The 24,467-nt window shown below is 43.6% G+C and overlaps 2 protein-coding genes across 6 annotated transcripts in view; one reads left to right on the forward strand and one right to left on the reverse strand.

The window, feature by feature from the left end:
• Positions 1–2,415, forward strand: part of RAD1 (RAD1 checkpoint DNA exonuclease) — a 74,494-nt gene extending 72,079 nt beyond the window's left edge. For all 3 annotated transcript variants that reach the window (XM_078856844.1, XM_078856842.1, XM_078856843.1), the window contains exons 6-8: positions 73–171; positions 677–797; positions 1,706–2,415. In XM_078856844.1, the coding sequence (XP_078712970.1) occupies positions 73–171; positions 677–797; positions 1,706–1,795 (310 nt within the window). In that variant the 3' untranslated portion in view covers positions 1,796–2,415. The remainder of the gene's footprint in view (positions 1–72; positions 172–676; positions 798–1,705) is intronic.
• Positions 2,416–4,429: 2,014 nt separating this feature from the next.
• Positions 4,430–24,467, reverse strand: part of LOC144932610 (gamma-sarcoglycan-like) — a 31,997-nt gene continuing 11,959 nt past the window's right edge. For all 3 annotated transcript variants that reach the window (XM_078856849.1, XM_078856847.1, XM_078856848.1), the window contains 7 exons: positions 18,564–18,755; positions 16,458–16,559; positions 15,838–15,925; positions 14,713–14,832; positions 10,295–10,367; positions 9,734–9,857; positions 4,430–8,652 (listed from right to left, as the gene is read on the reverse strand). In XM_078856849.1, the coding sequence (XP_078712975.1) occupies positions 8,467–8,652; positions 9,734–9,857; positions 10,295–10,367; positions 14,713–14,832; positions 15,838–15,925; positions 16,458–16,559; positions 18,564–18,755 (885 nt within the window). In that variant the 3' untranslated portion in view covers positions 4,430–8,466. The remainder of the gene's footprint in view (positions 8,653–9,733; positions 9,858–10,294; positions 10,368–14,712; positions 14,833–15,837; positions 15,926–16,457; positions 16,560–18,563; positions 18,756–24,467) is intronic.

Consider the following 24,467-nt stretch of genomic DNA (forward strand, 5'->3'; position numbering starts at 1 on the left):
ATGTCCTTGCTTGTCCCTGTGTGCATCCATGTACATCTGTGTGTCCACCCTTATTTGTTCTTTCTGTCTCAGGCTGTCCACGTTCGGACCGCTGGGAAGTACGCACTGCGACTTCCCCAGAGACTCAGACATGGTGGAGTCGTTCCACTGCACCAAGGCACAGACGAACCGGTACACTACCATTCATGCTCATAATACGTACATACTCATGACTAACCTTTAACACACTACCAATCCCAATTCTGTTTGTCTATCATCCTGTCTGACCTCTGCTGGCGGCTGGACAATAGGAATCTGTGGGCCAGTCATTACTCTTAACTACTCTTATACGACCAACTCGTATCACACCAGAAACAAGTACCTATTATCTTCACATTACCAAACCCCAGGCATTCACTTCAGTAGTTATATTAAATAAATTTAACAACACACAAAGGTGCCCTCACAAACAACAGGAAGGCACATCTGCCATCTGTTTCCAGCCTGCATTTCACCGTCGTAATGAGTTTTTCTCACAATTTAAACAAAAGTATTCGATTTGAGTTATAGTAAATGTTTTATGGGTTATTTTTCAAGTAGCTTTTTTCAGATGTCATCAACTACATTATGGAGCGTGCAATTTTTTGTTCTCATTTGTTGTGCTTTAAAAAAAAACACGGTTTCTTTGTATTTAAAGGTACAAGGCATCGTTCTTGAAACCTAGTGTGAAGGCTTTGTCCCAGGCAAGCAAGGTATCTGTGCGCATGGACTGGCGGGGTCTCCTATCGCTGCAGTTCATGATCCCAAATGACGGGGAGGTGAGAAGGGATACAGCACTCGTGAGCGCTGTTACCATATTAATTAAGTCATATTGAGCTTAATACATACAGTAACATTTGCACGGTTGGCTATGTATGATACGAAATAAGTAAAACATACATAATAAAATACTACGTGTTATTTCCACCATGTAAAGTCACTTTTAAGTCTTTCAAATTTGGGCTTCCTAGAACGCACTCTGATCATGACAAAATCAACACAGAAGCAGGCTATGTATACCAAAACAATGATGGTGAAAACTTTAACCCAGGACCATATTGTGGTGCAATAAATTTCTGTTTAATGTTTACTTCGTGAAACAGACATTTCTGACATATATAATAAGGAAACATCGTTCTCCTGGGTATGTCTTTAATTCATCAGCTATGAAGCAAAACAATTGTATTTCTTAAATTGTTGCCATGTCAGCAAACAGCCATGGAAAATGATTCCGACTTGAATCGGTGCTTCATGAGGCCACTCTTGCATGACATGAGAGGATGGTTCTGGATGCTCCAAGTTCGCTATATGGCAGTCGGCAAGCTATTGTAGTCCCAATCACTTTTATTTGACAAATTGTAAAATGAAAATGTTTGCGGGTTCGTTTGTCATTAGTGACTGAGCTGATATGACTAAACTCCATTAGACAGAGTAGCATGAATCAGTCATCTTTTTGTGGGTGAGAGTCCGAGGCTCAAGTCAGGACTTCTACTATGAGCCCCATACGTCACCCTGCCATCTGTTAGATTCCCATAGATTCTGGACATCACAAGCTTCCATCCCTGTGTGTCTACTGAATGTAATTCATGTGAGTTGACCTTAGTGGTGAAGGTACAAATCCTTCCATAACCAAGCTGTTAGAAGGCAATTGTTGGCACCCTGTGAATGACAATGTATCTTTTTGCAGGTCAGCTTTGTCGAGTACTACTGCTGTCCTGATGATGTGCAGGAAGAGGATGATGATAATGATGATGTAGTCAATAGTGACGACGATTAAAGTACCTGCTTTTAGAAGAACCACGGTGTATTCATAACCCATGTTCTTTAGCAATTTCAAACAAGACTAACAGGACTGGTCTTTAAAGGGTTTTTTAGACAAAAGCCTGACAGAGCAGTCTCTTAAGGAGTCTTTAAGATGGACTGACAAGACTTTGCACTCTTGCAACCTGCAGACAACTGCCTGTCAGTTAAGTTGGCTAACCAGTCTGAGTATATTTTACTGTTTACTCGGTTTTCCATACAGTTGTAATGAGAAGCTTCATATAAGCCTGTATCAGTTCCCTCTTGTTAACGTACGCTATTGACGTGTTTATGGTGCGTTTTCTCGTGAAGTAATTTGGTCACCAGAATAAATAAAAAGTGTATCACTTTCTCAGCTCACCTCTTGCATGCGTTAAAATATTGTCCAGAAATGGAATAGAATTTGCTGCAGGCATTACTGGCATGCCAGCAATGTGTTGATTTGTGGTGGGCTAACCCTCGGTAACTTAAAAAAAAATTGTCACCTGTATTATTGTTCTGTATATAAGTTGACAGAACCCTGTTACAACCCTGCTGCAGTGGTTCAAATTCTAGTTGTGACATTGGTATCGTTATATTTACCGTTCCAACTTTGTGAAATCTGAAGCTTCATGTCCAAGAAGTTCTTCTGAAGGCACTTCAATCGGCCTCTATTTACAGTAGACGGTTCATGCCTTTTAACTTAAAGTGTGTAAATATGTAATAAAACAATATAGATGCCACTTGTGAATCTTGTAATTTTCTGCGTGGGTGAAAGATGTGTATACGAGAGCGTGGGGCTGGGAGAGTAGTCTTTGTGCTCAACAGGGTAGGTGAATTGTGGTGACCAAGGATGATGCAGTTCATCAATTTTGATTATGCTCAGTCCGAGTTACAGCACGTAAGAATGTGTTTTTTTAGTTTACACGCTTTTATTTAACTCACTCCGTCTGTTGTCGTATCCTCAAAAAATCTTGTAACTCAAATGTTACCCACTTCCCAATGTGCTATTGACTGCAAACTTGGTATACTTATGTCATTCTGATGACAATACTATATTCTATCATAAAAACTCAAATGCTTTTTTTTACATTTTACACGCTTTTATTTAACTCAGTCTGTTGTCGTATCCTCAAATTTTGTAACTCAATTTCAACCGTCTTCGCAATGTCGTATCGACTGCAAACTTGGTATAGGTATGTCATACTGATGACAATACTATATTCTATCATTAAAAATATATTTTTTAAACAATCTTTATTACAGGTCTAATTGTCCACGCTCAACTCACGTTGGCTGTAAATCACCACGGCTCCTTACGTTGTGGCGAGTTTCTGGGCCACTTCCTGGAGTCGTGGAGTTCTGCCATTACTCGTACTAGTACATTTCATAAAAGCGTGTTTTTTTTAAAAGTATTTTTAAATATTTTAATTTTTTACGATGTTTCTGGAAATCCCGTTGTAAATCAGACCCTATTTTCCCATAGACTGTAGAAACAGAAACATATCTTGACGATGTGGTGTTTTCCTTTGATCAGCCATATTTAACAAGGTTACATAGGTACAAAAACACTTCTGAACAAAAGCTCCACGCCAAATTACATTTCAAACCAGCCTATTCAAATGTGCTTGGAGTCATGTCGGAAGATGTCGTAAATCAATCCATGGTAAATATGGACTGTCGTAAACCGGAGACCCTATTTGAAAGATGTGCAAACTACTTGCGTTTTTAAAAACCAAATACTTCAATTAAAGAAATCCGGTGTTTTTGTACTGCATGCAGCAGTGAAGGCTGGAAGTAGTGAAACCACTGGAACCTTTGCTCAAGGTTCAAGAGCGCTCTAGTCACCTCTGCTTCGGTGACCCCAGCTCCAGGGAATACAGAAAATTGGCAAACTGCTCTAACTGCAGGGCTTCGGAGCTTGGCCAAATTTAATATGGTGCAAAATGATTTTTGATGTGGTATTATCCCCCGAAGGCATCCTCTTGTGTCCATTTACTCAACCACAATGGAGCCCCTTGCCATAGCTAAATGTCTCTTGGTGAAGATGTGAATCCCGGTGGTGAGGCATTATCTACATCGTCTGGTTTGCAGGTTTTGGGTTCGATCCCAGCTTCGACGCCTGTATATTTGGAGTTTGCATGTTGTTCCCCGTTGTCGTTTTATATTTCTTTCCTCCCAAGTCCCCCGGTTTTCACCTCTACATTTACAAACAGTTGTTTAAGAGTATTTGGCTGCTATAAATGGACACGGACCGCTTCATTGAGCTATATTTTTTGGCCAGGTTGCTTCGAAAGATACTTGTAAAGCGCAGTGGGCCTTACCTGGTAAAATAAAATAAAAATAAAAGTGTAGTTAGAATTTCACCCTTGATCCAGAGATGAGATTTTTTTTTTTGCAGTCAAAATGGCTGAACCAGGTGACCATCCAATACAGAAAGAACCCTTGCATCGGCCAATACAAAGACTTCATTTTATTGGGGTGCCAGTTTGATCGGTGCTCACCAATTTCCTCTTAGCTGTAAATGGCAGCCCTACAGGGGATGGATATTAGTTTGGGAATGACTACTAATGTGACCAGTTTTAATATCATCCAACAGTGTGTGGGTTCATGTGACAATACAAACTCGACACAAATGCACAACACTTTAATTCTTCAAAATATAACCGGCATTTTCATGGGGGTTCCCCCACGTTTTTAATATGCATTATTTTAGCAAAGGCTTCTATACAATATCTTTTCAAAATACATATTTTACTACATCCATTGTTTTTTTTATCCCTTTTTAGCAGTCAAAAACATTACTATTATTATTTACATAATTTGCCCACTTTTAAACTTTAAAACCCTGTCTGGTAAAACTGAGCCCTGTGTGATGCTGTTTGTAAATTCGTACCTATATACTGCATTTAAACCACCCATACGGCAATGGTAAGAACGCTTAATTCGGAATCGTGTTCAAATCTTGCTTGGTGCCTGACTCAGCCCATATTCCTACTGGGATTGACAGTAACCGCAACTTTGCGAAGCCAGCAGTTGGCTCTCTCCTATTGTCCTGTCATAGCAATTTCTACCACAGGCTCAGGGCTGCCAATGATGATGAGCACTACTTCAAGGTTGTTTGAGCAAGGATACCCTTTGACTTGTGTAAGATTTAGGGCCCGTTTATCATCCGAATAGAAATTTGTAAGATATTTTTAGATGAAAATGTGCCAATGTTAACTAGCAAAAATGGGGAAATTGGCACTGTTTTTGGGCTCATTTTAATCTGCCACAACAGTATGTGCACAATGAAGTATAGTCTTGTGTATAAGGCTGCGACTCAAAGCTATGAATCCCAATTGAGCCAGAGGGTCCCAAAGGGTCCCATTTGAGCACTGTACTACAAACCTTAACATTTGCAGCCTTATACACCGACAGCTTGTAATTCTATGACTAATAATGTGATAACAGTTGAACATCAGGGCTTCAAATCCTGAATTGAGATAATGGCCAAATGTTGATTTAACCCCATCATCATTCCCCAAGGGATTGATGAAGTGATCTGGTATCGGAGGGGCTCCATCGCTGCATGCAGGGACGACGAGCAGTGGCTGTCGTCTTCGTACTCCCACGCTCAGTCGTGGAATTTCCACCACCGACCAAGAATGGCAAGAAGGCCATTCTGCCCAATGAGCAATGAGACACTTTGCCCTTTAAATCATAATAAATAATGTCATATGAGCGACTAACCATAACCATTATAATAGTAACAGCAATAATAACAGGAATACTAGTATTTTAAAATACATTTGGTTTTGTATTGCGACACTCAACAGCTTGCATAGATTTTTTTTTTCTTGCAACAATGATGGGGGGGGGTGGGAAGGCAACACACACCAAGCACTTGGAGGGACAAACTGATTCTCCAGTCAAGTGTAAAAGCTGTATGGTTCATGTCCAATTTAAAACGAATTAACAGCGAGTGGAGTCAGCAGGGTGGCTCTGCCTCTCGGGGCACTCAATGGCCATGTTAGGAACAGGGAGTCGTAAGTTTAATTCAGTCAAGCCTGCCTCTCGGCTCATTTGAGACATACATCACACTTGCTAACCCCACAGGGTCCAACATTCTGTGAGACGGAGTGAAAAAGTTTGGGGAAAACCCAAGAAACTGAGACTCAGAACTGTAACTGCAAGGGCGAGTACACTTTGATAAAATTGGGGGTGGGGGGTTACTAAATGAGTTTCCATAGTAGCAATAAGCTAATGTGCACCACTTCGTGAACACCCCCATAGTAAATTAAATAACCTTGAATAGTTATTACTTTCCTGACTTTTGAGCTGACCCTCACATAAGACCTGAAACCATCAGCAGCTGCCGGTGAGACACTGCAATACATTGGGCCGAGTATTAATTTCAGGTAAACAAAACGTGAGATTCCACTGCAAGGCCGTGAGACACTCAACATTGTGAAAAACGAGTCTCCTTGAGACTTGACATGATACATGGAGAGAACCACACCTCCACATAGCTGCAGCGAGTGCAACCTAGCATTGGTAGAGACCCATGAAGGCTGTTTTTGACAGATAAGCATGAAGTACACTGGTTGTCCACTGCAGATGCCTGTGATGTCAACTACGGATAATTGTGAACACCTAAGACATCTAGCCATGTAGATTGAACCAAGAAACTCCAATCTGCTGCTTCAGTGCTTCCAATACAGCCATTAGGAACCGCCTGACAGAGGGGGAGATATGCAGCTTCATTCATTGAGTCTAGGAAAGCAGGTGTTGATCTTAGCGCTCCAACATGGCCATTAAGAAGCTTCTTGAACCACCTGGTCACCTCTCCGAGCCAGTGTCACAAAGGCCCTGGGGATCGGGTGAAATGCGTCTGGGATCGAAGATTTGCGATGACAGAGCAGCGACGAGAGCGACAACACCATGACGACCGGGGAGACACAATGTACAAACACGTGTTTTACAAGAATCGTATGTGTGTGTGTGTGGGTACGTGTTATGAAGTACAAGTGGGTTACGTGTATACTATGTGTACGTGTCTGAATGCGAATGAACCAATGTGTGCATGTGGTGGAAAATATTTATGCGTGTATGAATATGTACATGTTTGTGTGTCAATGAGATTACAGTATATACATGTATGCATGTTTGTGTACGTGTAAATGAAATGTCGTGTGTGCATGAAATGCAATGCACAACCATCCTGACATACCAGTTTGATTTCAGGAACCGTGGTAGTAGGAATCAAATTTGGTCTGGGCCCATCTTAACTTGACTCAGTCTACAATGACTGCATCTGGTGCGGCGTATGAACATCATAACGAGATATAAAGGTGGCCAGGCATGTCCAAGTGCTGGCTCGCACACCTTTTCATGTTATGGTGACCTTAATAGGTACTCGCTAACAGTACTGGCTCCAACAGTCTATGTTAAATAGGGATCTTTGTTATGTGCATGAGCAGAGGCATAGCGGTTTGTGCAATAGACTGCAATCCCAGATGAACTTGGGTTCAATTCTTGATCATAAAGCAGATTTTGCAGTTGGTAAGTGAACTGGGCATGAGTCTCTCCCCTAGGTTATCTCAGCCTAAACTAAATACCTGGGGCCTTGAGAATATCTGCTTGGGAGATAATGGTGGTTGGTTGTGCGTGGTGCTGGCCACGCCGAATCCTTCCCGTGTAATGCTGTCCCCTTTAACAGACACTTGCTAACTTGTGATTGCCACAACAGTCAATCCTGAACAAATTAGGGATTTTTGTTAATTTAGTTTTAAATATAAATGCAGAACGTGTGCTGGTCAAAGTGTCAACTTTCATATTCCTTTCAGCAAAAAAATAGTTCCCTTTTTAAAAAAATGTTTTAATAACACTATATATGTACGTATGTACACTCTTATGTATTCATGAGTGGGTATGCTATTCAACAAATGTAATTGCGTGTGAACGTGCATGTATTTGTTTAGTGTATGAACCAGTGTCACATTGTATGTGTATATGCCTGTATGCACGTGAGCATATATGCGTAAACAGATTTACGAGCGCAGTGCGCGAGTCCCTATATTAGTGCTTGAGTGTATGTGCATGGTAGTGCATGGTGTGCTTGAGTGTGTGCAGACTAAACGTCACGCAGGAGCTGTAGTGGTGTCACCACCTCTAAGTTTGTTGTGTTTGTGTGTACGAGCACCCAATTGTATCTGCATCTCTGTGTGTATATGCATCTATGTCTTCCCACATATCTATCTGCATGTGTGCATGCATCTCTGTGTACACATTGAGTATAAGGCTGCATGTGCGTCTCTGCCTTTGTGTGTGATAAAAATGTGCTCATCTGTGTGTATCACTGTGTACATCTGTATCACTGTGTGCACATCTGAATGTTTCTATGCATCTGTCTGCATATGTGTGCGCATAAGTTTAATACTGTGCATGCATCTGTGTGCGTTTGTGTGTTCCATATGTCTGTGTGCATCTGTAATTGTGCACATCTGTGAATTTCTGTGCATCCCTGTGTATGTTTCTACGTGCACCTTACATGGTACAAGCGCCGTGGTGACGTTACCGCCACTTCGCGGTGAAAGGCAGTTGTTGTTACGTGTCTATACCGTGTGCATGCACTTGTCCATGTGTGCGCAGGTTTATGTGTGTGTGTGCACGCAAACACATTTTGCGCTATTGACAGATGCCACTTTGCTCCAGGCAGGTGGAGCGGGGCCCAGCCTCTGCCAGGTACAGCTTTCCGTTGGGGCACGAACAAAGCTCGTACACGGGGCCCCCCGCACCTCCCACTGCCCCTCCTGACCCCCTTGTGCCCTCGGGCAATTTCGGCAGAAGCACGCGTGCAGCATCGAGCACCACCTGTCACAAGCAACACGTGCCCACCACGGTCACAGCCAGGCAAATCCTTCCTCCAGTGTACCTCGCTTAACCCGGTGTGTATTACCAAGAATTTTAAATCAGTGCCTGTTAATATTATACAGATGAGGACCCAGCAAGATGCCGTGTTTGATCATGTATTTTGCAAATATGCACCTAGAATATGCCTCGAGGCCATCAGACCTGGGTTTAAAACTTAATTCATGGGGTGGGAGGGGGGGAATGGGAAACACCTTAAAATCGTTTACGGACACAATTTAGTGACATTATTTTGTATGACTGCTGCCCTCTTTCACGTGATGTTACAGCACTAACATCACTAGATTGAGCTCCTTAAAGGATATTTCAAAGCTTTAAATCCTTTGCTGGACAGCGTGGGACACAGCCTAGGGCACACAGTCTGTGACACAGTCTGCGACTCAGCCTATTTACTTAGCTACATGAGCTGTTTAGCTGCATTTTCCTTTAACGAGATGAGGCCTCTTAACCCGATCATAACCCAATTAAGATTCAATATTCATAATCATACTTTCATATAATTAGATTCCGCATCTTCATCCACATCCACTATTAGTCTTAACCTGATCCCATGCATACAGAGGTGTGCACGTGCCTACTTGTGCACACGTGTACACATGCAATAACATTTGGATTTATATAGAATCTAAATGCAACAGCATATCAAGACACTGCATAAAACAGCGGAACTTGTGCATCACGGAGAGATTAAGGCGTATCTATGTCGTGTATAATGTCTAGAAAGACAGTCAACCATAGGCAGAGCAGAAGTGCGAAGGTCTCAAGCCTGGAACAGAGGCAGCACAGATGGCTGGGTCAAGGCAGTTGCAGACCAAACGGGCAGCTGACAGAGCAACTCTCACTGAAAGAATGTTGACTTGGGGCTTCGAGAGAATGCCATGGGCTGCTGGAGCACAGAGCGGTGGGGCATGGTGCTGGTCACCGAACACCTCGTGTGCCGTGACGGCCTTCATAGTTATTCAGAAATAGCACTTGCCCCAGAAGTCTGTTAAGGCTATAAGAGGTATGTTTGTCTTGTGCGTACCGCGCCCTCTGTGGACTGCAAGGTGATGTCCGTTCGACACATTGCCTCGAGCCCGCCCGCCTCGGCCCGGATGCTGACTCCCTTGGGTGCATCCATGGTCAGAGACCTCGTCGGGGCCTCCAGCCTGAGGCCAGGGGGTGACACCATTATGGCAGCATTGTGGGCAACATCGATGTCGTGACAACATGTGTGAAGAAGCATTAAATCGGCCTTTGGTATTTCTATATTTTATCAATTAAGTTTTACGTTAAGATTAATTAATTTTCAATGCGTTATCACTTGGTTTATTAAACTGAGATTGGGTAATTGAAGATTTTTTTACTTGAGATATGTTTGTTAAAAATATATTGAATTAACAGGTGTTTATTAAATCGAGATGTGTTAAATTGAGATGTTAATCCAAGATCCAATTAATTGAGATTAGAGTAGATTAAAGTTGAACAGATCAAGATTCGTTCAACACGTTCATTAAATCCAGTCACTAAATGTATCATCTTTTCAATGAAGGCCCATTCTTTCAAAGTTTCATCGTCAACTCCTGCCACCTCATCACGCTCGTACTTGAGTTCGTTGAAGGCCTCCGCTCTGATCTGTGGCGTCTGTACCGAGTGCTCGAAGATGGCTCCCTCGGCCCCTGGGGAGCAGGGTGTGTAGGGAAAGGGCGCAGTGTGAATGACGCGACACATGCGACTCGTTCACGCATGCACGTAGCGTCGGCACTCACTCAATTTACATCACAATTGCAAGAGGCCTTTATCTCGTCTGAAAGGGAGATCCCAGCATTGGCAATGGTGTTTAAACACAAGCTGTTGCCCGTTCCATGCATGGCATAATTTCCAAGAGCATATATGTACATACATATCCAATTGTCACAATGTTGAAGAGCCTTACTTTCCAAAACAGAATCTCCATGGGTGCATCCTTTTATTTAAGAGTATAATGATGTGATACAACTTCTCAACGCTTCCTGGTTACAATGTTGTAAGCTGTCTTTTCAAGGATGATATATCGTTTTAACCATGATAAGGAATGAAGAGTAAAGTATTCGTCTCACATTATAGCGACATACTGCAGGTGCCCTTATCACTGCACGCATATGTTCATGCCTTCTAGTCTAGCCCAGATATCCAACATTTAGAAGCCATTCAATACAATTTTAAACCTCGTTGAAGCTGTCTAACAATTTATCTTCTCTTAAATTATGTCTGTTGGGTAAAGACCCGCAGGAACTAACTTATTTCAAGGTGTTGTTTTCCTTCATGTTTGTTTTAAAACAGACAAATTTGTAATCTTTCATCGCTGGAAGCAACGTCAGCCTCCCTCCATTGCATTCTGATGTAAACACAATGTATGCAATTCATGCATTGGAACGTTTAAGCTGTAGGGCAGTTAATGTATACATGTATGCTGTAATCGGAGGTGCGGGAGAAGGACAACAAACTAAATACAAAAATCAGTTCCAAAGAAATCATTTTCAATCTCGATTTTAAAGTGAATAGCTCCAGTGGCTTCCTAACATCGGAAGGAAGAGCGTTCCAGACGGCTGCAGTAGCGCATCTGAAAGCACGCGATGCAGTGACCGTCTTTATTCGATGGTGAGCCCAAAATCGCTGCGATGATGACTAGAGTTTGCGTGATAGTTCATGCTTCTTAACGAGTCAAGAAGCATGGCATTATATTACCTGCTTGCCATTCACATCTTCGCCTCCCTTTCCACATCTAAGATAACTTAAATTCAGAAAGCCTCGTTTGTCTGCTTGCACATTAAATCAATCCCATTGATCCCCACTCTCTTCCACTGTCTACTTACATCACAACTTTTGGTTTCCATTTTTTAAGAAGTATTTTTTCATGAGAATGTTGCACTGACAATTGTTTGAACATCTGTACCATACACACATATTGACACATGCCATGTTGCTTTCGTGAAAAGCAGAATCTTTATTTATACAGGAGGAATCTGATGAACTATGAAGCTCTTTTTCACAGGTGTCCAAAGATATGAATTGAATCAGCCTTCTGGTGCTGCTTTCATGCTCCTATTGCTTGATATGGTATCTTTAATCGTGTTTGTGTTCTGTTTTCCGATTGTTTCTCACCCTATGTTTTATCATAATAGAGTTTGGAGTATGCTATATTTTGTTTGGCATCTGTCTCTTTTTTAGATAATTCATCTAAGCTTGTCTCTTTATGTTTTCAGATAATTTATACCTTTACACTAATTAGTGGTGAAACATTTAATTACGTTATACCTCAAAGCAATTGCATTTGCTACTGAAATCGGCTACCTCCTAGGCTAGAATAATGATGTCAGTGTTGTATTTGCCTGCAGCTTTGCCCTCTTATTAGCTACGCTTAAGTGCAACTTGCATCACACTGGTCTGACTGTGTCCTGTGTTGATTGTATTGGGGACAGACGTGTCTGACAAAATATGGATTTGCTCATTGGAATAATGTTCGTCTCATTAAAAAAATTTCACCATTTGGACTACTCCACTTCTTTTTCCTAGATTCATTTTTGAAAAAGGTGTTAATTATTAACATAGTCTTTGCTGGATGAAAACTGTCATTGCTCACTCCTTTGGCAATTTTACCAAATTACCATCTTCGTGTCTGCACATTTGCATCATCGTCACCCATTAGAATACTCATACTCTTTGGGTCTTTCGGTAAAGTCACGTAGGTAGAAAAATAATACATCACGACGTTTCGAGAACAACAAAAGCCATCGTCCTCAGGTGAAACAATACAGCAGGCGGACTGCTGAGGCAAGAGGAAATGTAGCGAGAGAGCTACTGCCACCTGAGGTTATATAGGTTTGTGGTGGGTACACCCAAGGGTAAGTGGACGGGGCCAGGGATAGAATTTGTCAGTAAAGGTAAGACTAGCAAACAAGGCTAGCAAACGTCAGCTAATCCGAGGGGGGGAGGGAGGAGAGGGGCTGCCATAACGAGCGAGCGGGTGGGGATGCAATTTACAGAGGGATCGGCGGCAGGAGGAGAGAGAGGGGGGGGTGGGGCAAAGCTAAGAAAGGGGGCTGCGTGTGATGCAAGGGGGAGAGAGAGAAGGGGGGGCAGCAGGAGGAGAGAGGGGGGGTGGGGCATAGATAATTGGTGGCAGGGGGAGAGAAAAGCTGTGTTAGTGAATGTGACTCAGAGAGTCGAGAGAAGGTGCTAACAGAGGCAGGCAGGAAAGGGACATCACAGCCAGTTATGACTTAAATCAGTTAATAACGTCCTTCCAATTATTGCTCAGTTTGTGCCCATCTTATCGGTTGAAATTGTATCTGTGTTTATATATCTGGATGGCTACATGGACAAATCTTTGATGGTAGCCCGAAGGTTTGCAGAGTACCTTGGTCTCGGAAAAAACAATATCGTGTGAGCCCACCGCGTTAAAACAGTGATCAGCCACGGCAGAGGTGTTGGTTCTGCCGTGCTCCAAATCAGCCTTGTGTTCGCGAACACAGTCCGAGACATGTCTCTTAGTTTCCCCAATGTAACTACTGCCACAGACACAACTTAGTTTGTAGACACCGGGGTATTGCATGTCAGGAATCACATCCTTCACAGATGGAATCAAATCACGGATTTTGTGTACTGTGTTGAATCGAACCTGGATCTTGTGTTTGTTCAAGATTTTGGAAATCTTTTTGGTAACACCTGCTATGTATGGCAAGGTGATGGTTTTGATTGGGTCCTCAGATGGTTGTCTCCCCATGGTTGGGGATACAGCTTTGCGGATTGTGCGGTCTGAATATCCATTCATCTTGAGGGCCTGGTGTACGTGCTCAAGCTCACTGGCTAGGTGGTGCTGGTCGGAGATGCAACGTTACAATGTTTATATACATGTTAACCTAATTTAATAGTTTATTAATGTTGGTATAAATATGGTGTACTTCATCACGAAAGTTTGTTGTTGGAGAATGTATTTTAATTATCATTAACTTGAAGTCAATCTAGAGCCTGATTGTTCATTGGACAGCTCTTTCCAATGTACTCTTGAAAAAAAAAAAATCTATATTTGATGACCGAAGAGACTAAGAATCCCAATGCGCAATAATTTTTGTCACTCTTCCTCTACAATAGGAAAGGTTCCTAATGTTCAGAAGTAGTATGAAGTTTTTTTTCGTTGGGTTAAATGGCGTAAATATAAACGTGTCGTTAAGCCACCACCACTCGACACAGCCAATTATTAAGGTTTTTCACGAAAACAAAACGTGACAATTAGTTACTACCTCAGCACACCGATGCATTGGGGAGTAAACCCACAACATTTACTATTGGAACACGACGTTTTGCTGGTGATTAGGACCAGCTTCATCAGGCGATTTGCCAGAATTATGGAAGTAACTCCTTGTATGCAAATATGAGATATACACCAAGCACGGCGATCCATTTTAGTGGATCTCAACAGGCTCCACTATGTTGACATAAAGTACGAGTCCCGTCGATTGGTAGAAGTTGTTTTTTTATGAATTCATTTTTAGTTCGGGATGTTTATTTGTCATCAGCCAGAACGAGAATTATTGTCTGCTGATGTCAGTATTCTGATGACAGTATTCTGATGAGTCCCGAATTCCGCAAAGCATCTTTTGCGATCCACCCGTGAATCACGATCCACAAGTTGGCCACCAGTGCACCATTAGATGTGTGTATAATGAGCAAAATTAACATTTTTTTCCATGTTGAATCAACACCTACACGGTGACCATTGACCCCTTGTACCGGTCCCCCCACATTGTCCTGTGCTTTACATGTCTCTCCATGACCCCTTGTCTCCCTGTGCCCCCTTGTATTCCCTTGTCATTCTTGACTCCCCTGTCTCATGTCTCTCATATCCATGTAATCCATGTCCCCCATCCTTACACTATCTCCTTCGACTCCTGCATCTCTCCATACTCCTCTGTATCCATTTGTCCCACTGTCTTTGCATGTCTCATCTTCCTCCCCCGTGTCTCCCCATGTCCTTGTCCTCACCGGTAACCCGTAGGCGGTCGGCCCCGACCACCACCTCGTCATCAGAGGCCACAAACAGCGATCGGCCCTGGGGCGAGGTGATCTCGAGACGCGAGCCCTCGTAGTGAAGCGCATCCGCTCCTAAACAACCACACCGTCGTCGCATGCCATAGCCGACATCGTCATCAATGTACAGCCTAGCCAACTTCAAACACATCATAATCATCATGACATGGCATAACTAATAGCATCAACATTATCACATCACAGACATCATCATCGCGTGGCATCTATAAAGACACAACACACATAAATCATCATCATTGCTAGAAACGGCCAGCATCACTCTCGTCACGATTCGTTTCAGCACAACTCTTTGTCAATCCACTGCTGATGATGGCCACCCAGCATCGTGCAAATCCTGGGGGATTTTTAACCACACTGCACCATGCCAGTTGGCAACAGTGGAGACTATGGATGTGGGAGCATAGCAGTAAAGCACAGCAATGGATTTCTCTGCACTGCTCTCTGCTACCCACAATATAACCCCACAGCCTATAACAACCAGCTGCGCAAGGTGAACACCGTATCCAGGCAATATCCAGGCTCAAGACTGCTTAGCTTTGGCGATCTGATGAGATAGGGCACTCATTCCGGGTGATTTGATTACCAACTACAACTGTAATTACGAATACAAACTCTATCAATATCATAAATATCAGTAAGACATGTAACCACCACCATCAAAGGCAAAGATCCCCCGTATAGCCTTAACAGACTCGAGGGGCAAGTGCTGCTAGCGAGCACCTATAAAGGCCAGCACGGCACATGAGGAGTGGGTGACCAGCACCACGCCCGGCCGCCTTAGTCTCCCCAGTGGCGATGTTTACACATCACACCAGATACTCATGTGAGGCTGAGTCGACCTAGGGGAGGCCCAGGGCCGGTTCAAATAATCATCGCTGGTGTTGGCCGTGAGCTGGAATCGAACCTGGGTCTTCAGGTTAGTAGCGCAGCGTGATAATCGCTACACTACCGCTCCCCACAGGCCAACACGACCACCACCACCATCACAATTGCATAACATTGTAAAGCAGTAGGTGTCTCTTTCTCTCTGCCGCTTTGTGTCTCTGGGGATTGTCTCACCCACTGTGAGTCGGCCTGTCACGTGCCCATCCGAGTTGCGTGCGTTCACCGTCACGTTCCGAGCTGAATGCATGAGCAGTGGGCTCTCCTGTACATTTGCACACACACACACAGAATCAGACACGTACAAGCAGACACAATGACTAAGATCCCCTGTGAAGCCTTTCATAGGCTGCTGTTGTTGTGGCAAGTGCTCTTAGCCAGCAGACATCAAGGCCAGCATGGCACATGAGGGGATGGATGGCCAACGCCACACCCGACCATCTGCCTCCCCAGCGCTGATGTTTACACACCTCACCATATACGCGTTTAAGGTTGAGTCGATATAGGGGAGGCCCAGAACCAGTTCAAATATTCGCCACTGTTCTTAGTCGTGAGCAGGAATCGAACTCGGGTCACCGGGTTCATGGCACAGTGCATTAACCACTGCGCCACCACTACTCACAAGCAGACACACATACATATACAAGTACACACACACGTGCCCAAGCACAGGTACACACCTGCACATATATACACAAGCAGGCGCACACACATGGAAGTGACAGAGAGATGTATGCACACACAAGCGCATGCATACCCACACATAAACGCACACACACATGCGCACACGTGCACACCTTGCGTGAGTGTATCTCCTTGGCATACAGGGGGAGCAGGAACTCGGATTCTCCCTCGAGACGGAGGCCTTCCTCGGACATTCTGAGATGGCCCATCCCATCCTGCATGTGAGACACAGAAACAGCATGGATATCTAATGTACAAACACTCGTGCTTGTTGAGCTATCATGTGGCCAGGTTGCTTCTCAAAAACAATTAATAGCTCAGTGGGCTTTACCTGGTAAAACAAAAATAGTTTAGTTTTCATATATTTATTTTTAGTGATTTGTTTACTTTTCCGATACTTTGCACTGCAATTTTTTTGCATAGTTTGTTGATGTAACTTTCTGACCTGCCCCTCCTGGACATGTGTGAAAAAAAGCTTCATAGCTCATCAGATTTCTCCAGGATAAATTTGTGATGCCAGTGTTCATTGTGTCAGTGGTAATTATGGTGAGGAAGATGACGATTGTGGTGAAAATCAAGGTGAGGATGCTGTTGATGGAACAAAGCGATTCAACTCGATTCTTACACTCACAATACGTGCATCAAATTTTGCTCGTGAGAAATTCAAATTTTGAGTTCATGTATGTTGTACATAATAGGGTTGTATAATCCTTGCAACCAATAGAGGCGCTACATTCACCACAATGTAAAACATTTCATTCTTCAATCAAACTTCGACAATGAATCGTGATAATTTAACCGTAAGGGGGGAGGAATCGTTAAATGCCGAGTTTTGACGTCAAGTGTGTTCATGACAATGGTGGTGATGTCAATGCTGACTGGTATTGATTTGCGGTTTGTTGGGAACATTAATCAGTGTTAATTATGATGGTTTTATAATGTGTTGATGACTATAATACTCTTATTATAGTCATCAGACACGGAGCCACAAAGACAGACAGTCTGTCTGTGTGTCTCCGTGTCTGTGTTTTGTCTCTCTCTCAGGTTTAGTTCTGCCTGATGACGGTTGCTTGTGTTGCAATCGATACGTCGTACTCGATTATTTAATTTATTTTCTTTCTACGAGACTTCACCGAAAGAACCAAAGAGTAATTCCTGCAGTCACGAAAGCTTCAAATCAAGACTATAATACTAATGGTGTTGACAATAATGCTAATGGTGTTGATAATGCTAATGGTGGTTATGCTAATGTAGCTGATAATGTGGTCAAGGCTAGTTTCTAAATACAACTTGAGCCCTTATTTATCCTACCACCAGGGAGTGCATTTTCCCTCGTGGGAAATTGACAGTCCAAACAAAATGGTCACTTCTCAAATCGAATTGACCCATTTGCTTTATTTGTGAATTGTTGACCCTGCTGAGACCATTGACTTGCTACACTTGAGACTGCAGTTTAATCATCTACTCAGCGGTGCTGGCTCAGTATTCTGGCCCGAGCTACCTCAACACCACCTCTCTTTATTGATGGTGCTGTTTGGTAGCTATTAGTCTTCAGGATTGGCGATGACAATGGTGGTCACATTAATGCTGCCAATGGTGGTGATTTTGTTGATAATGTTGATATTTAATGCTGGTAATAATTGGAATGCTTAATGAAGGGGTGGCGCAATTCACTCCCTGAATCCTCATGATCCAGGGCTGAAAATGTATTTAATAATTAATTATTTAACTTTGTGTTGAAAGGTATCACACGTCTGGTTGCTGCAGGGTGACCTGAACCCATTACGTTCAACATCTAGCATCCGAAACACATTTTTATTTACACATGCTACTTGACATATCTACCATGAATGTGTCATAATAACGTGCGATCCCGAGCGATAACCGTGTTATCGCGCCTTTGTCAAGGCGCCCTTCCCCCTCCAACCCAGCTTAAATATACGCTGCCAAGCTCGGTGGTGTTCATTCAGACGCTGTCTTTCCGACAGACCTGTTCTTCACAAGCAGAGGACAGCTGCTTGCGTTATGGCCGAAACGTCGTGAGAATTGTATTTTATTATGTTTTAGTTTTATTATTTTATTATTTTCCTTCCACGTGAATTTACCGAAAGAACCAAGAAGATGAATCCATGCAGTCACGAAAGCTTTAAATCGAAAGATAACTGTGTTGTTGATGCCGACGGAGATGATGCCAATGGGGCTGTTGTGGCCCTGCTCACCAGGTTGAAATGCATGACGCGGAGGATCCACATGGTGAGCGCGAGGTTGACAATCAGGATAACTGTGAGCAGCAGCACCAACAGGTAGAGGCAGCGCTTGCGCCACCCGTAAACTCCCACGTGATATTCGGTTCCCCCGGGTCCATCGACCCCCCGCTGACTTCCCGCTCCGGGGAACTCATCTCCCGCCATCTGACGCACGCACACACAAAAGATCACAGATTCGGCTTCAAAGACCGTAAGAACAAGAGCTTTTTAGTGAACGCTCGTCGTCAAGGCAGGAATGGTACAGGTGGTCGTGGTGGTGGTGGTGGCGAACACCACACCCAGTTGCTTTTTTCTAACCAGTGCTGATGTTCACACACAGAATGCACCAGGTACTCATTTAAAGCTGGGTCAACCTCAGGAAAGCCCAGAACAGGTTCAGATACTCATTCACTGACCACAGGTTGGGAATCGTACCCATAGCAAAGTGCATGAAACCCCTACTCAACACCTAAGGCAAGCACCTCCCCTATAACCTTAATAGACTGCTGGGGCAAGTGCTGTTAGTGAGCACCTATAAAGGCCGGCATAACACGAGGGGGTGGATGGCCAGCACGACGCCTTGGCCACCTTTGTTTCCCTAGTGGTGATGTTTACACACCACAGCAGGTACTCCATTGAGACTAAGTCGACCTAGGGGAGGCCCAAGACCGATTCAGATAATCGTCACTGGTGTTGACCATGAACGGGAATCGAACCCGGGTTGCCAGGCGCAACACGCTAACTGCTGCACTACCGCTCCCCACTCATCACCTGACACATACATATAAACATAGTAATTTACAAAAACATATAAAACGTAACATAACAACTGTTCTTCACCACTAAATGGCAGTGACGTCACCGCGGCACTTGTGTCATGCAAGATGTACTTTGAGGCTGTGTGGTGTTGTGAAGTTTCCGTGATAGCAAATTAAAGGACAGGCCCAGGTGTTATGGGTTCAATTACTCCGGTGAATGACAGACGCACCAATGTCACTTCCCACTCTGCCAACTGCCTATGGTTTAGGTGTTCGATACACTGAATCTTGTTACAATCATGGGAAAACTTCTGCACCTACTCAAAGAGACAAAGATTCCCTGCATAGCCAGAGACAACTGAGAGAAGCAATATTGGCGAATACCTATTACAGGCAGTGCTCATCTTATGCACATCCGCACTTAGGAAAAGCTTCCATGAGAAATTTATTTTTTTAACATCGACTTGCAAACACGATCTCGCACTTGCAAATTGAACCACAGAACTTTTTTTTCAGCGGAGCAATCCTCTCCAAGATATGACTCCAGCACACCGCTGGGAATGAGTGTATGTATATGTGTTCGTGCATGTGTATTTCAAAGTGAGTGTATGTGTGTGCATATGCACGCATGCCCCGTGTGTGGGGAGTAGTAGTGCAATGGTTAGCGCACTGCACTACCAACCTCGCAAACCAAGTTCGATTCCCGCTCACGACCAATACCATTGACGATTATTTTAATTGGTTCTGGGCCTCCCCTCGGTCGACTCGGCCTCAAATGAGTACCTGGTGTGGTGTGTAAACATCGCCACTGGGGAGCCAAAGGCGGCCGGGCATGGCGCTTGCCACCCACCCCCTCGTGTGCCATGCCGGCATTCATAGGCGCTGCTCCTCAACAGCAATTGCCCGAAGAGTCTGTTAAGGCTATACGGGGGATCGTTGTCGTTGCTGTATGTGTGTGCGCGAGTGACTCCGAGTGTTTGTGCAATTCCGACAAGCAAGCCAGCATCAGGACTCAAGGTATGTGAAAATAAAACTGATATTTTTCTATTTGTTACTTTATTTTATGTTTTATATACATAGATACAGTATTTATTACAGTATTACATGCAAATGTACAATATGTATTCTTATTTGTGAGTTTAACAATGCTTCCCTTTTTTGTTGAACCGTAACACATTTTATAACACTAATCGTGTGCATTTAAATACAGTGTATTACTAGTTTATATACCCGGCGTTGCCTGGGTAAAACAATATTTCAAACCTACTCTTAAAAATCTAACAGTAGTGCATACCGACTGTGGTGGTACCTGCTATCACTACAGGAGTACATGGTGACTCTATAGCAGTGTTTATCGACTCTATAGCACAAGGTACGCACTGGACAGATTGGCGTGGTGAGGCCTAGTCCCGTGCAGAGCTTCCGGCCTCGCCTAGATTGTCCAGCCGGCCGAGGTGGCACCTTGGCAGGCTGGGGCTGGGCTGCTACCCCTGACCCCCCTACCCCAGCCACGATCTCCCCGGCCGCTCTGCAGTAATATCTACGGCCTATAGTGGTAGCATCTACCGACTGTATATAGTAGTAACTGCACGCATCGGGGTGGGGGGGACATCACACAGTGAAGAATTTACCTGAGCGTTTAGTGTATTTGTACAGCATTTTTAACGCGAAAAAAAATGTCCCCCTCACTCCCACCGAAGGCGTGCGACTTGGCATGGGCCGTCCCCCCCCACCAAAGGTGCGTGAGTTGGTATGGTCGTGCATGCGTCATAAATAATTAAATAAAAATCTCACATAATCGATAATTAAACTAATTCAATGTTGAGGGATGTGAAAAAGGAATAGCGCTTGCTCACGGCGCGGCTTAAGGCGTGGTATCTGGCTATTTTTATTTTATGTAACCCCCACCGTTGGAGAGCCAAATCCTTCGCAAGCGTGCCAACACACAAACCCCGCCACAAACCCACAAACAATTTTTGACTTTTATATAGGTTAGATAGAAGATTGTGTTCCGACTTACGAACCGTTCGACAGGAATGAAACCCGTTCGAAGTCGAGGGCTGCCTGTACACACAGACATTACAATGTACACTAGGCAAGTGTTATTTGCAAAACATTGCTCATATAAGGGCGAGATGACCTCAGAGATGCACAAGCCTATTCTGCATCCATCTCCTACTGATGAGCATGAACAGGCATTGAACCCGAGTCAAAAGGAATCATAGTCCAGTACAATAACTGCAATATCATTTCCAATTTCTACATACACACTGTATGTGCTGTGGGGACAGTGGGAGCGAGTCTAGTGTATTTGTGTCTCCATGTGTCACTTCATGAGAGGATCAATGTCGCTCTTTAAATAGAGCTACCCCCGTGAGCCCAACAGGCACTCGCACATTCTCACACCAACAGCCTCAGACGAATTCAAAGGTCCGTCATTTATCTTTACAGACAAGAACAAGAGCTATTCGTGAGCACCGACTAATGCCGGCACAGTGCACGAGTGGGCGGCGTTGTCAGAACCATTCCAGACTGCCGTTTATCTGCCCAGTGCCATGTTCACACATCACACCAAGTACAGTAAACCCTCGCTCTGCGCGAGTTCTGCATCTGCGAGTTTCGCATATACGCGAGTTTCAGTATACACGAGTGTACGTGCCAGACCAGGGTTGCGCGCAGAGTTTTACATCCGTGAAGATTAGGCACGCACCCTCGGCTAACCCGCTTTGTCCTCAGTCTCGCAGTAACCCTGGTCTGAAATCGCTATTGTGCATTTTTACTTTATACATACTTACAGTCAATTCGTTGATACGTTTTGGTATAAACGAGTCGACTGCGAGGTCCACTAAAAAGAGACGCGAATTCAATCGGGGAAAGTGTTACGGCTAGCGCTCCCCAGTGTTAAAAGGATAACTGCTGTGCGTTATCAAACACCTGCATCTCTCTCGAGAAGTCATCCTCCTGAATTCCTCATCATCACCACCACCTCCATTGTCAAATCATCATCAAAAGTGACAAAAAAAAACACATAGCGATTTATTTATTTAATTATTATCGCAATTGTTATTAAACATTTACCATTTCCCCCATATATTCACTCGTAGAGGAACTTAACCCCATTTTTCCCAGCGGAACAAGGTTTCTGCATTCGCGAGCTTTTTCAAGAACGTAACCCTCGCGAATGGAGAGTGTTTACTGTACTCGTCAAATGGCGAGTCAACCTCAGAGAAGCGCCCTAGCTGATGTTCATATATACCACTTGTCGCTTGTGTTACAACTCACGACCAAGATTCAAACCCAGGTCATCACACGCACATGTAGTACGCACATGTACAAGGAGATGTAGACGTGAAACCATGGCATAAATAACCTTAGTAAGTACATCCTGGGAGAGTATTTCATTGAACTCGCAGAGCAAATAGCTTCAATGTACAAAGGTCATTACGGCCAACACCTTGTCATCATCACCTTCGAAAACATCTCAATTGCAGTCGACACCAAACCTCTGAGATTTGCTCTTACGGTATAGCTAAAATTCGTGATTTAGGTCTCATCTTTGGTTGCCAATCCACTCCGATCCCTGTTGTGGTATAACCCGCTCTCTTCCATCCTGTATATGTATCCCAGCCATCACAACCTCTTCTTCCTGGTTTCATTAGAATACTTTCTTGGTTGTTCCAATTCAAATTTTTCAAGCTGCTTACCCCATCTTTCCGTATCTTTCTGTGAGATTACAATCGTGTGCACGTGCATTCAAACGAAGCTATGCATATTGTGCGAGAATCGTAAGCATGCATGCGAGTTGCATGTACGCACGAAAGCATTTCAGGTGTCTATGCGAGTCATTGTTAAGTCTGTGGACGAAATTACACGATACGTGAGTTGAGTGTTTATATGTTACGCGAGTTACGCGTGCATGGTGTGCGTGTACGAGTTGTACGTGAGCTAGCGCCGTTATACTACATGCGGACGAGGTTGTACTCTGTGTGATTTACGTGCATCTCCCCCCGGCTTGTGTAATGCGAGCTGTGCGTGCAAGGGTGTGCATGCGAGAGTTAAGGGTTGCGCATGTGCGGGTGTCTCTAAGCCGCAAGTTCTATTTTGGGCAGGCGAGCTTTACGTTTTATAATTGGGTTCCTTATCCCTCGACAAAAAGGCATCTGATTATTTATTTAAATTCATGATACAGTTTAAATTCATATTCTTTAAATCTTTAATGCCATCTGTCACCAGCGGGACGTACTTTCAAGTCCACGCCTGAACGTGACGTTTATCTGAGCTGTGATGAGTGCTCGAGTGTATTACCATGTGTTTTGTGTGTATGTGTCTGTCTATTACAATGCGTTGTGTGAATGGCAGAATGTGTGTCGGTGCGTGTCATTGTAGGTTTTTTTTTTGCGCAGGTCTGTGTGCATTAAAATGTGTGTACACGATCATGCGTGTAAATCCGTGTTTGTCTACAGAAAATCGGAGTGTATGTTATTATGTTCTTGTATACACATTTATGGTTACAAAACGTTGCGTTTGCGTACAAGTCACGGTGTGTGTACACGTGTGTGCATATGGCATTGGGTTCAAAGGTAGATAAGTACTGTATACGAGTGTGTGTGCATAAACGTAGTCATGTTATGAGTTTCAATGGATATGTATGAAACAGCAATCTGCATTTCAGTCTGCACATAGATATGCATGTGTACCATCAGTGTGCACTTGATGAGTTAGTTGTTCATAGGCATGCATGCGTGTGAACCATTGTACACGTATCACTAGTGTTCTATTTCCATGAGTCAACGTGTGTATACAAGTCTGCAATTGTGTATGAATAATCACTGTAGACTTGCTGCCATATGGCGATAATACTCAAGTATATCAAATAAAATCAGGTTCATGGCAATTGTATCATCCGTTTTGCTAAATTGTTGTTCATGTCATTGTTTAAATACCTTATTTCGTGACATGTCAACTAAAACGATTCTAAATAGCCAAATGACCATTTCAACATTTTTGTTTGCCTGCATAAGAGTTTAAAAATAAGCCTGGGCTACAGCAGAGATGTGCCTAATTATTTATTTAATTATTACACACCTGCCGGCAAGTATATGCAATAAAAGCATTGTAG

Source organism: Lampetra fluviatilis, chromosome 5, assembly GCF_964198595.1.
Source record: "Lampetra fluviatilis chromosome 5, kcLamFluv1.1, whole genome shotgun sequence".
Classification (NCBI taxonomy): Eukaryota; Metazoa; Chordata; class Hyperoartia; order Petromyzontiformes; family Petromyzontidae; genus Lampetra; species Lampetra fluviatilis.